The 14,927-nt window shown below is 33.9% G+C and overlaps 1 protein-coding gene across 3 annotated transcripts in view; it reads right to left on the reverse strand.

Annotated features, from left to right (window-relative positions):
• The window catches only part of KCNJ3 (potassium inwardly rectifying channel subfamily J member 3), a 167,966-nt gene that overhangs the window by 133,782 nt on the left and 19,257 nt on the right, over window positions 1-14,927 (reverse strand). The window contains exon 3 of one of the 3 annotated variants that reach the window (XM_030797295.1): window positions 8,752-11,262. The exons of the other annotated variants lie outside the window; for them this stretch is intronic. Coding sequence (XP_030653155.1) covers window positions 11,099-11,262 — 164 coding nt within the window. The 3' untranslated portion in view covers window positions 8,752-11,098. Of the gene's footprint in view, window positions 1-8,751; window positions 11,263-14,927 lie in introns of those variants that run through there. 3 annotated transcript variants of the gene reach the window in all.

The following is a 14,927-nucleotide window of genomic DNA, read 5'->3' on the forward strand; positions in this document are numbered from 1 at the left end:
TAATTTTTTACCATACAAAGACCCCCTGAAACGAATTATTTTCATTTGGTAGGACAATTTTTTATCTAAGAATGCATGGGCTTATCCTGGAATCCCCTCCACTTAAAAAAAATTTTATTTGAAAAAGTACTGAACACAAAAACTGTCTCTTTTTTTTTCCAGAGCAAGATCTGTTCACCTATCACCTATTTGAAAAGGTAATTTCATATGACAACAAATATATAAGACAGCAATACATAGACACCATCCTTACATTTATAAACAAAAAAGCATGAGTTATATATATTTAAAAGATACCCAAATTGGTTATTTGCCTTACTCAGAGCAACTCAAATATGTACATAACACGTCCATTTCAGAAAAAAATATTTTTCTTGAATTAACTAGATAAATTCTCTTGTTCACAAAACAGAGAAAAGGGCATAGGCACTTGGGTACAAAGTGTAAAAATGATGCAGAACTAAAGCTACTAATTCTAACATAAAAATTTCACCATATAAATTTGAGTTTTCAAAATTGTTTGGGATTTTGCTAATCCAAAAGAATCTATTTGAATAGCTTCATGATATGGCAACTCCACCTCTTATTTCTGATAGGCAGAATTTCAGAGTTCTCACACCCTGTCTCACATAGAAGGGCAGGTAATGTTACCCAAATCATACCATACTGTATCACTCCTTCAAGCCTTTGCTCTTGGTGCTGGCTAAAATTCTATTAATCTTTTTAAAATTCTAGTGAGATGACACTTCATCTGAATAGGCTACCTTGACCTCAAACTCTCAGAGGCATTTATTTAATCATATTCTTCTCTAAATGATCCGTCTGTACTCGGCATTCTTCTAGTATTATAAGAATCATAACACAGAGTCTAAATGAATTATATTCTTACTTCTTTTTAGAAAAAAATATGCTAAATTACTTTTTAAATGTGATTTCAATTTTTGGTAGGTTTATTTCACCATACTTCAAATAGGGAGTAATTATAGGTTAGTGCAGGCTGTGATTTGACAATATATTGTAGATGAAGAACCATCTACTGGAAGGGCATTTTTAATCTATGATGAGATTCAAACTAGAATATGTTAAAAAGAATGGAGGGAAGAGAGCTTCTCATGTGAGCACAATTAAGGTTACAATAAAATTTGATGTTTCTATAATATTTTATATGGGGTTTAATGTTTATATTTGCAAAATTCATTGGTAGTTAAAAAAAAAGTTGATGCAGCTTTTCTTTACTTATACCTTAGCCTTATTTCAAATTAAAAAAGCAATATAGGTTAACACCAAATCACTAAACCTAATAATTTTAATACTCTCTACACTATTTTTCCTACTTAAGTTAGCTTTTATGGGAAAAATACTAAATATCTTCATTGTATTATTTGGATTTTTAAATTATTAAGCTTGAGAAATTTTATATAAAATAATGCCTTTTCATTTTATGGCTTTATTAACATAACTTTTAAAACTTGGCTGAGCAAGGAATTCCTCTTTTCTCGGATTATCCATTCCTTCATTTCATTATTTCTTACTAAGAGAAGCCTTTAATTTAATAAAAAATATGTACAACTAAAACTACTCAATTTTTTAACTCTTCCAGTTGGAGTCAGCGGGGTGGGAGGAAGTTGTTCTGACCAATGCAATGAAGAAATAATTTCCCAGGCAATGTCCTTTTCTGAATAAAATGGCAAAGTCTCTCCAGGAGAAAGCCCTGTTGGTCCTTAGTCACATCATTTCAGATTATAAGCAGAAAGCAGGGGCAACTGCTTTCCGCTTATAACTCTGAAATGATGCCTAAAGGTGCAGCAGCCATCTCAATGAACCCAACTAGGAAAAGCAAGTGTTACAGACGGTAAAGGAGGGTAAGAGGAGTCTGGGTTTTTATATGAAGTCTTTGAGCAAATGGATCAGCCTGATTGCCTGCTTCTGAACATCTCCTTACAGACGAAAAATAAACACTCAGCTATTTAAGCCATGGTTGGCTGGGTTTTCTACTATTTGCAATCAAACCCAGCTTTCTGATATAAAGTTATTCTGATTTAAAATTATTTTATTACAGTTTGCTTTATAATAAAACATTATTTTTATCACTCTGTTTTTAAAAATTGATTTATGTAGTCTGTATTGCTTTATACATAGCATCTTAGTCCCCAGTCTCCACTTCTCATTGATGATGAGAAGTCATGATAATTAACTTTTGTTATCAAACATTATAAACCATATACTGCTTTATTGCGGATGGTTCATATAATGATTAAGCTACTGAAAAACACTTTCAAAAATGCTATTTAACAAGAACAACAACAAAAAGGCCTAAATCAACTAGGAGTTAAACTTACAGTTGTTGATAAAATAAAATCTACAAGGGGTATTGTGAACACTGACTACTATATTCAGGTTCATAGTCTAGTTCAAAGGAAGTTAATTAAATGACTGTGGCTCAATCAGCTAAAAGTTTCTCCTCTTATCACTTTATGACATTTTATTGCATTTAAAAATTAAAAGATTGGTTAAATTCTTCTATGATGATCTGACTGGCAAAGTTGATTGCAAAACATATAAATTTTGGATGTGATCCTCCCAAAATGGCATACAGAAACCCGATTTGCAATTTGTTCAAGTCATGCTAAACATGCACTTGTTAACTAAAAACATTCTGAAACTGAAGAAGACTTCATTTCTGGCACTCACTAAAAAGGTTTTCTTGTAAATGTGTTGTAATTTCAAACAATTTCCATTCTTAATAGTTTTAGAGAATTTATTTAAGAAATTGGTATATATTACAGATGTTAAAACATTATTAGTCTTCAAAACTGAGTTAAACTTAGAACCCTATGATATTAATGATTTTGATGACAAAAATGACAATTACTAATATTTACTGGATGGCCCAGAGTACCAGATAATGTGCTAAGCCCACTTACATGTTTTAATATTGTTAACATCTTAATATTGTTAATTTAATCCTTCCCTTTCCCACTAAAACAAATAAGACCGGTATAATTTCTACCTTCATTTTACATATGAAGATATCAAGGCCAGGGGAAGTTATTCAACTGGCCCAGAATCCCACGAATACTACGTGACATATAGAAACTAAAACCAGGCAATCTGACTCTAGTCTAGACCAAAATTCACCACAGCTGCTAATTCCTCAAAATACTACAGCACAATCACCTGACATATTTTTAAATCAGCAAGTTTTAAATATCACATGCTACATTCTTCTATAGGAAATTCAGACTGTGGATACTGTGGATATTGAATTTTTTTACTAAAGGTGGCAGATTTGTTCCAGTGTTTCCAGGAATCAACCACATAAATTCCCAAAAAGTGAGACCAAGCCTATAGTATATTAATAGGGAAGAAGTTTATTGTAACTTCACAAAACTTTGAGAATATATGCTATTTTAGATATCCCCTTTCCAAACTGACATCAATAAAAAGTAGTTCTGACATTTGCATGGCTGCCCAGCATCAGAGCACTAGAGCAAAGTGGAAAAATACATAAAGACAAGCATCCAACAAGCAAGTAGGTAAAATTAAGACACAAGGTGATTTCTGTAAATAATAGACAATGCCAAGAGTATCAGTAATTTTACTGGTTATAACCACACTACCATTAAGAGTAATGAGGTCACAATGAATAACCAAGAATGCATCTATACTAATACATATGCAATATGACATAGAATACTAATAAAATTTTGATATAATCAAAAGAAGAGCTAATGAAATAGAACTAAATGAAATACTAATAAGAATAACAGGGGGAAGTAATATTTAAGTTATTTTCATTAATCAAAATAATTGTTTTTCAGATTATGGAACTTCATAATTTTATAAAATATTTCACTTTATTTAGCAAATTCCAGGATAATATATTATCTGTATACTCTAAATAAATATATATTATAAATTATATCTTATAAGCAAAGAGAATTTTACTCAGGATTATTTGACTTTGACAAAAATAACATTTTTTGCCAGAAAAGGGCAGAACTGTATTCTAACCTAGCCTTGTTTCTACTACGACAGCTGACCTCGCAGGTATTAGATCATTCTAAATGCTGTTTTTAAAAAGTTAACATCATGTATAACCTCTGCACCCTAGAAATTTTCAATCTAAGCAATTTTTTAACGTGAGAAATCATACTGAACCTATGCTATTCTGTAAACACTAAAAGGAATGGTTTTAAAATCCATTTAATTCATGTTCTTTTTCTCTCTCTCTCTTTTTTTCTTTTTTTTTGACAGAGCTTCGCCCTTGCTTCCCGGTTGGAGTGCAATGGCACGATCTTGGCTCACCAGCAACCTCTACCCCCTGGGTTCAAGCGATTCTCCTGCCTCAGCCTCCTGAGTAGCTGGGATTACAGGCATGCACCAACCACGCCTGGTTGATTTTGTTTTTTTTGTTTTAGTAGAGACAGGGTTTCTCCATGTTGGTCAGGTTGGTCTCAAACTCCCGACCTCAGGTGATCCGCCCACCTCAGCCTCCCAAAGTGCTGGGATTACAGGCGTGAGCTGCTGTGCCCAGCCATTCATGCTCTTTTCATAAATTAATATAATTTTCGAGTCACTGGCAGATCTGTCTAGATTACAACAAGTAAGATAATAAAAATGGAAAGTTAAGAGTATTGTTAAGAACTAGTAACACAGAAGTTTTTTAAATTTTTGTTTTTTATTTCTATACGTTTTTGAACAGTGGTGTTCGGTTACATGGATAAGTTTTTTAGTGATGATTTCTGGGATTTTGGCACACCCATCACCTTAGCAGTGTACACTGTAACCAATGTGTAGTCTGTTATCCCTCAGTCTCCTCCCACCCTTTCCTCTTAGTCCCCAAAGTCCACTGATCATTCTTATGCCTTTGCGTCCTCATAGCTTAGCGCCTACTAAGTAAAAACATACAATATTTGGTTTTGTATTCCTGAGTTTGAGTCACTTAGAATAATGGTCTCCAGTTCCAACCCGGTTGCTGCAAATGCCATTATTTTATTCCTTTTTTTGGCTGAGTAGTATTCCATGGTGTATATATACATTTTCTTTATCCACTCTTTTATTGATGGCCATTTGGGCTGGTTCCATATTTTTGTGACTGTGAATTGTGCTGCTATAAACGTGCATGTGCAAATAGCTTTTTCTTATAATGACTTCATCTGAGTAGATACCCAGTAGTGGGATTGCTGGATCCAATGGTAGATCTACTTTTAGTTCTTTAAGGAACCTCCATACTGTTTTCCATAGTGGTTGTACTAGTTTACATTCCCACCAGCAGTGTAAAAGTGTTCCTTTTTCACCACATCCACACCAACATCTATTATTTTTTGATTTTTTGATTATGGCCATTCTTGCAGGAGTAAGGTAGTATTGCTTTGTGGTTTTGATTTGCGTTTCCTTAATCATTAGTTATGTTGAGCATTTTTTCATGTGTTTGTTGACGTTTTGTATATCTTCTTTTGAGAATTGCCTGTTCATGTCCTCAGATCATTTTTTGATCGGGTTGTTTCTTTTTTTCTTGCTAATTTGTTTGAGTTTCTTATAAATTCTGGATATTAGTCCTTTGTCATATGCATAGTCTGTGAAAATTTCCTCCCACTCTGTGACTTGTCTGTTTACTCCGCTGATTATTTCTTTTGCTGTGCAGAAGTTTTTTAGTTTAATTAAGTCCCATCTATTTATCTTTGTTTTTGTTGCATTTGCTTTTGGGATAGTGGTCATGAAGTCTTTTCCTAAGGCAATGTCTAGAAGGTTTTTTCTAATGTTATCTTCTAGAATTTTTATGGTTTCAGGTCTTAGATTTAAGTTCTTGATCCATCCTGAGTTGATTTTTGTATAAGATGAGAGACGAGGATCAAGTTTCATTCTTCTACATGTGGCTTGCCAATTATCCCAGCACCATTTGTTGAATAGAATGTCCTTTCCCCAATTTATGTTTTTGTTTGCTTTGTCAAACATCAATCGGCTGTAAGTATTTGGCTTTATTTCTGGGTTCTCTATTCTGTTCCACTGGTCTATGTGCCTATTTTTATACCAGTACCAGGCTGTTTTGGCGACTGTAACCTTATAGTATAGTTTGAAGTTGGGTAACATGATACCTCCAGATTTGTTCTTTTTGCTTAGTCTTGTTTTGACTATGTGGGCTCTTTTTTGGTTCCATATGAATTTTAGAATTGTTTTTTCTAGAAGAACTAATAAAATAAAGTTTGATACAGGAAAACTATCAACTATTTCTAAGAAAAAAACACTAGGAGTGGAACCATGAAAGTCTATGGTTTTAAATAATTGTGGGGGATGGGGAAATGAAAAACGGAAGACAAAACGACACACTGAACTGGAAAACATTTCTCAGGATAAATCTGACAGTTGTATGGAGAAGCTATTATTACTACTATTTTCAAAAAAAAAAAAAGCAAACTTGCAGAGAAAAGATATCTTCCCAAAACATCTGGGTACTTGGTGAAGAATGGCGAGATATAAAAAATAGAAAGTAGTAGAAGACATGTCTATAGAAAAGAAGTTTGGAGAAAAAAAAAACAGAACATGACCATCTATTGTTTGACTAGAGAATGACAAGGTGGGAATGTGATCAAAACCAGTAACAATGTGAAAGATATTATTTTCAAACAAACAATAGGCTGTATTTGATATTACACCAATAAAGTTATATTTCTTGAAGGAGATATTTGAATGTCTAAGAAAATTATTTTTGAAACATGTACCATTAAGAAGCAGAAGAATCTCCCAAAGGAAACACTAAAAGCCCAGGTGAGTCATTAAAATCTCTTCAGAGTAAAATATTTCTTCATGTCCCAGGTCTGCATCAAAGGTATATATATGTGTGTGTATATATATATATATATATATATATATATATATATATATATACACACACATATATATATCTTGTATATATATATATACACATATATATATCTGTATATATATGTACATATATAATAAAACATAACATTTTTCTTATATTTATAAATAATTAAAATAAGCATTACATGTATAATAGTAGTATAGAGTTTACTTACACCCATTCCAGCAGGTTTTATTCTCTCAGGCAGTTAAAAAATCTTCATTTTCCCATTTGACACGACATTATATTGGAGAATGGCAAAGCAAAGGTAAAAGGCAATAAACCATTCCTATAGTACATAATTGCTGGCACAGTTCCAGGAATTGAAATATGTAGGGAAGGCATTCTTCAACAGGTTATGCTCTACTCTCACTTTTGCTTGCTCACTGCATGAGCAGGAAATGTTTAATAACTTAGGCTGACCTTGGCGACACATCAAAAGAAAATTCTCAAGCTGTACGAAAAGTTGATTTATCTATACCTTTCTCTCCCTGAATCAGTTTAAATGCGTTTTGTTCAAAAAATAAGGCAGAATTTATCTATAGTCAGCACTTACTGAACTAAGATATTCTAATAATAGCATAGATAAAATAATAATAACCATGATTATATTTTAATGGTCCTCGATTAACCTTAAGTGTGTGCATCAGAAGCCAGGAGGCACACACAGACACACACCCACAACAACACTGTGTAATCTCAGATCTTCGTGGTATTTTATTAATGGGAAATTGTCACCATGAGACTGATTTCTGTAACTATAAAATTCATCATTTTATCTTCACACAAAGCATAAATCTAATTTAACATATATCAAGTTTCTGATATTTTATTTTTTCTTCACAGAGTCATTCTTTTCTTTATTAAAGAATTCTGAAAGACAAGCGGTGTATGATTCAACAGTGCTCTCCAGAATTTAATTTTAAATTATGAAATACAAATGTATAATTGGGTGATTCAAATGCTTTCACAGATTTCCTGTTAAAAAGCTTTTTAGAAATCTAATTATAATTCGGAATTATAATTTAAGGTATAAATTGTAATTTTTATTTTTCCTATCACTCTGAAAGATTTTTATAAGACTATGTTTTGAACACAAACTCATTCTAGGTATCTGAATACTCTCCTAAAAATAAATTTTGTATTTTTTTAGTTGTAAAAATAATAATTTGGACAATTTATTTTTACTGAAGTACTGAGCATATTTAATCTGGTTTTTAAATGTACTTAACCCATTAATGTAAAGCATTATTTTTACAAAGCTAAATGAATACAAACTACATTCATTTATCCTCTCAGAAAAGGGACACAACATAATAAAATGAGAAAGACAACCTTATGTATACTATTGTTACTTATTTTACATGTTATTACCCAAAGACTTTAAGTACAAATGTGATCCCAGCGATGTCCTGCTCAAAAACCTGTGATAGCTTCTTTGTTTGTTTGTTTGTTTGTTTGTTTGTTTGTTTGTTTTTTGCCTCATAAAGTGAAGGTCTGGCTCTCTCAGCTACCCACAACCTACTCCCAATACATTTCTAGCTTACACCTTACTGTTTAATCTTATTCCTCTTCGTATATCTCACCCTGCAGAATTTAGAAAAACCTGAATTTAGAAACTCTTCCATTATATATTTCCTGCTTTTATCTTTTTATTTTTGAGACAGGATCTCACTGTTGCCCCAGTGCAGTGGCGCCATCACAGCTCACTGCAGCCTTGACTTCCCAGACTCAAGCAATTGCTCTCATCTCAGTCACCCCTGTAGCTGGGATCACAGGCACGTGCCACCACACTTCACTATTATTTTTGTAATTTTTGCAGACAGTGGGTTTTCTTATATTGCCCAGGTTGGTCTTGAATTCCTGGGGGCTCAAGTAATCCAACCGCCTCAGCCCCCCAAAGTGCTGGGATGACAGGCATGAGCCACCATGCTCAGCCTATTTCCTGCATTTTCATACCCTCTAACCTGTACTGTTTTACCATCTTAAATGTCTTCCCCTCCATCTTCAAGCACGAAACTTTCTCAAGGGAAAAATTAAATGTTACATACTTTGAGTTTTCAAGTCTTCCCCTATACCCCAGCCAAAAGTGGATACTTGTTCAAACTTCCTCTAGCAATAAATGAATAAATGATCATCTCTCAACTCAATTACTGCCGTAGTACCCTAATTGTTCTACCCACCTCCAGTTTTGCCCTATTTTACACTGTCTCCAAGGTCAGTCGGTGTGGTTTTTTTCTAAAGTGCAATTGTGATTATGTCATTTTCCTGCTTGAAGACCATCTATGGCTCCCCCTTTGCCGTTTACAATTAAGTGCACATACGTGACTTAAAAGTGCTACGTTTTCCAGCATTTACTCTTCCACTAACATCTCCTGAAATACACTTAGCTCACACACACTCTGCCTCTAACCATATGAGTGTCATTCAGTTATTTAAACAGCAAGTTTTTCTCTTCTCTTACACTTGAGGTCCCCCAACTTTCTTCACTCTTTTGATAATATTCTTTTCCCTCTTCTTTGCCAAGTCTCACTCATTCTTCCCAAGCCTAAACTGTGATCTCATCCATCCCCTAGTAGCATGGTACATTTCCCAATTTACACTACTCATCACTGCCTGTGTACATGTTTTTGTCTCTCACCGGATTATGAATTATACTGGCTGAGACCCCTGGACTTTCTTATTCACCATTGTGTACTCAGTGTCTGGCACAGTGCTTGATACGTAGTTTGTTTATGCACAGTTACTGACAATATGGCTGTCTTAATAGCTACAACTTTTAGCGTATTTGCTGCAAAAAAAAAAAAATCTTTGCAATTTTGTTCAAGAGAAGGCCTACCTATAAGACAAAAATCTATTGACTTGCCTTCCTCTCTAGTTAGCTAGGCAACTATCTATCTGATCTGAAACTTAGACCCTGGAAATAGAAAAGATTATTGACAAATGTTAACAAAATATAGTCTTTATGTCATTATAAATTATTTTAAAGTGGGCAAGCAAGACATGCATTTAAATAACTGAAACATTATTGGTAATGAGAAGAACGCTGGAATAAGAATCAAAGCACAAAAATATATTCCAGATCATTCCACCAGTGGACTCTGAGAAGACAGACAAGTTGTTTCATCTCAATGAATCATAGTTTCCATTTCTGTAAAATGGAGGGTTTTAACTAGATTATCATTAAGGTGCATTTTATCTTTATAATTTTACCAATTCTACTATTCAACTTGATGACAGCTAAGATTCAAAAAATCATAAATGTGTTTTTTTTTCCAACTCTCATCCTTTTCTGGTTCCAATAATATTCTGGCTTCCACTATAAAAAAAAATAAAGTAAGAAATATCCTTTCCAAAGCTGAACATGTCATGTTAGATTTTACCAAGCTTATCCAAGCCAGAGAAGACATATAGAGCAGACATGATTAAATGATCAGTTCAAATAAGAAACAATATTTTAATTGGCATTTGTACTACTGGTCTAGTAGAACCTGGAACCTAGGAGAGCTCTCTGTTACATCTCTTCATTTAGTAACATTGTAGATATATTTAGCAGACAAGACAAATTCAGCTTGTTAGACTGAATTCCAACAATATGCAATAACTCAATTAAAACCAATAGATCAGTGTGCTACACAGCATGGGACATAGAAAGTTCAAGACCAAAGCTTACCTTCAATTTTAGAAAACTGGCTTTAAACACTTAAAAGACCTGACCTTTTGCGTAAAAGATTATTGTAAAGCACTACTGTTACACAATCTACAGGCTATAAAACATTAAAAATCTTAACTGAATGAATAGAATAAATCATATGAGTTTAACAAAGCTTTACACAGAACGTAGAAAAATTAAAATGGAGGGTAATGAAGGATATTTTTTAAAAGGCTGCTGGGAAAAATGTATAGCAAAGCAAAAATAGAAAAAAAAAACCAGATAACACATGCTGAAACATTTTTGGAGCCGATAATGCTAATCTGAATAAATACACACACACACAAAGAGGCTACATCATTTTCCCTCTACATTCTCTAAGCAGTGCTGCCAAATACAGAAGGATTGAAGCCATTTCTGGGGAACTGCTGAATCAGGAGCATGAGTCAGAAAGTAAACCCTTAGTGAAGAAAAAGTACTAAAATAGTGCTGAAAGCTCATACACATACACATACGTTCAGTTCATAAGGTCCAAACCTTCTCTAGTCATCAAAGCACTATGCACTCATCCCTGCCCACATTTATCCTCTCATATTCATGCGCGTTTGGGAGAAAATTTTGTTTCCAAGGAACCAGATTTTACCTGTATCTAAATGGTAAGGTACAGCACAGAGTTGGTACTGCATGTGAATAAGATGGCTCTGAAATATGAACAGGACATTTTCCAACTTAAATGACAAGGAATCTGAAATGAAAATAAAGTAAAATAAAATTAAGGGCTTAAATTATATTAAAAATTAATTTAGAGTCATATGGAAAATCACTTGACAGTAATTTAAGGGAGACTAAGATGTTCTTTCTTCAAAAGGCTTTAAGATCTAATCATCCCTCTAAAATGGTCTAGACATAGCTCTTCTCTGAGGTGGGCAGCAGGAATGGATCAGAACTAGAGCTACTGTTAGGCTTATGAGTATATTTTTGACATAAAAGGCTAAACAAATACACCCCATATGTAATCACCACAGTTAATAATATGCTACAAGGGTAAGTCACCCCTGGACAACAAAGAATTGATGGTCTTCCTTCCTTCCCTCCCTACCCTGTCCCAAGAGGATATTTTCTGAATATTCTGATGGCACTCTGCTTCCACCATTAATAAATATTAAGATGTTCCAGTTCATAAAATAACTTCATATTATTTTATCTCATTGAACATGTATTTTCAACAGCAATAATAACAAAAGCAGTTACGATTTTCTACTGGAATTTGAGTGCTAAGCTCACTGCTATGAATCAAGTAGGTCAAATAATCTTAGCTCTTTTTCAGACAGAGCCTGGGGGATAGAAATAACAAAGTTAAAACTAATCAAATTGAGGCAATGTCAAACTAGGCCTAAAATGTTCATTTGTCAAGAGAGACTCACTCTATCTGGACCTCAGCCCTTATCCACTCATTATCATTACCTCTTAAAAGCATATATCTATTTAATCGCTGTTAACTCTGGAAAATTTTCCCCAGAAAAGGAAGCCCTCAAATAGTTTAGTTTTAATGACTAACAGCCAGTGTTAGTCTCCGTGTAAAATTATGAAAATTGTCATTTTGAATTTTGCTGTAAGCATAATGATATTCTCTCCCATGAAACAGTAAATAATCGCACATGGTGTTCTGGTTTCATGAGTGTGTAGCAGTTTCAAGGATCAGAATTCTCTCCATCAGTGAGTTGCACTAACATCCTTGCATGGCATTTATATTACATCTTCACACAATGTTCCACAATAAATATCACATCTTGTTCTTGGTTATGGTAATGAACAGTCATGCATTTTAATTCATACTCTTGATTTTCACTGTTTTCTACCCACATTAATTTTCATTTGGCTACGTTGATCGGCACAGTCTGAATTAACAAAGATTCACCTCCGAAGACTTCAGAAATTTAAAGGGCTATGTTCTCTTCCAGTTTTACCACATGCCAATGGTTTAGGTTAAGTCAAGCTATTGCAGTTGAGTAGTTAATTCAATAAATACTAATGGCTTTCCTAGTTGCTAGATGGAGGAGTCCTATACTTTAGTGCTCTTACTAAGAATTAGTTGTGTGTTTTTTAAAAATACACATTTCCTGGACCACTGACTTCAAACTATACTACAAGACTACAGTAACCAAAACAGCATGGTACTGGTACCAAAACAGAGATATAGATCAATGCAACAGAACAGAGCCCTCAGAAGTAATGCCGCATATCTACAACCATCTGACCTTTGACAAACCTGACAAAAACAAGCAATGGGGAAAGGATTCCCTATTTAATAAATGGTGCTGGGAAAACTGGCTAGCCATATGTAGAAAGCTGAAACTGGATCCCTTCCTTACACCTTATACAAAAATTAATTCCAGATGGATTAAAGACTTACATGTTAGGCCTAAAACCATAAAAACCCTAGAAGAAAACCTAGGCAATACCATTCAGGACATAGGCATGGGCAAGGACTTCATTTCTAAAACACCAAAAGCAATGGCAACAAAAGCCAAAATTGACGAATGGGATCTAATTAAACTAAAGAGCTTCTGCACAGCAAAAGAAACTACCATCGGAGTGAACAGGCAACATACAAAATGGGAGAAAATTTTCGCAACCTACTCATCTGACAAAGGGCTAATATCCAGAATCTACAATGAACTCAAACAAATTTACAAGAAAAAAACAAACAACCCGTCAAAAAGTGGGCGAAGGATATGAACAGACACTTCTCAAAAGAAGACATTTATGCAGCCAAAAAACACATGAAAAAATGCTCATCATCACTGGCCATCAGAGAAATGCAAATCAAAACCACAATGAGATACCATCTCACAAACGTCAGACATTTTAACCCTGTAAATCTAAGTGAGGGCCCACAAGTCAGCATTTTAATAAGAATCCCATGAGATTATGATACAGGTAGTCCCAAGACCTCATCTTGAAAAACTCTGGAAATGAATTAGTGTAAATTGTGCAGTTCCTTGTAACTGCACTATGACACATCTTAACCAAAACTGCTTGTCCCCCATTTACAATTTTCCTGTGCTTACATTTAAAAATTAACTAGATTATCCATAAGGCTTGCTGACTTCCTTTATCCATGTAAGTCTAGATTATGACAAAGGTAGTGTCAGCCCTATTTCAACCCACTTCACATTAGTATGGTAATTCACCTATACCAGTCTCCCACACAGCAAATGAAAAATGTCCACCCTAAGATGTTAAGGGCTGTATTAATTAAATTTTCTATGAAACACTGCAATGAAAACCATACAGAAAATAACGTATGTGCAAATATCCTTTTTATGTATTTTTGTGATTTCAGTCTTGACAAAAGTAAAGTCGGGAAATAGTGGAATACACCAATCCTAAGTGCAAAAAGATATTTCACTATCGATAGAGTAAACTTCTCAATTAAATTGAGGCAGGCAGTTAGGAAGGCTGATTTAACATTCTCAGACTGCTGAGTAAGGTGACCATCCCAGTTTGCACAGGACTTTCTTGGTTTTAGCACTGAATTTCACATGTTCTGGAAAACCTTTCAGTCTCAGGCAAACTAAGACAGTTGTCACCCAACTTCGGGCTTCAATATTTAAGTATCATTTTCATAAGTCTGCAGAAAATTTCTACAATTACCTATCAAAAGAAAATAGTAAAGTAGGATTTTGTTTAGGAACTCCTCACAAAAAGTTGCTTTAGATTAAAAAGGAATCTGCGGCCTCAAAAAGTTTGAGTTTTGACCTATGAATTACTGATAAGATATATCTTAAAGAGAAATAAATTCACAATTAAGAAGCAATAAATAACAAATATATAACAATAGAAATTTCCAGGAAGAACCTACTTTGAGATGTCCAATCTATATAAACCCATGTGTCATTAGTTTTTCCTGATAAGGTAGTAAGTCTTCTAAAACACCAACAATTAATTTAAAAGGAATCAGCAATCTGGGCGGAAACAAGAAAACTAGAGAGGTAAACATGATACCCCTGACTTAGATATGGCTATAACAAGAGTGAGGGGCTCACAGGCTAATGACCCAGAAACTGCAATTAGGAAGGATAAATAACATTTCCAATGGTCAGTAGAGTACTACCTCACTTACCATAACACTACGTAGTTTGCTGATCACTGTCTTTTGACAGATCACTAAAAAGTTATGATTAATTACAATTAATAAAGCTAAACATTGTCAAATCATTAAGAGAGGAAAATTACAGGTACATCTCAATTTTTCACAAGTGGAGCTTCTACTTTATGATATATTCATTAGAAAATTCCTAGCTGTTTTTCACTAATAAGGAAAAGAGTCAATAGCTTGATAGTGCTGTTTTATTTATCATTCTTAATTTATCATTTTTATTTATCTGGGTGTCTTGGATTTTTAAA

The sequence above is a fragment of the Nomascus leucogenys genome, chromosome 17, assembly GCF_006542625.1.
Source record: "Nomascus leucogenys isolate Asia chromosome 17, Asia_NLE_v1, whole genome shotgun sequence".
Lineage (NCBI taxonomy): Eukaryota > Metazoa > Chordata > Mammalia > Primates > Hylobatidae > Nomascus > Nomascus leucogenys.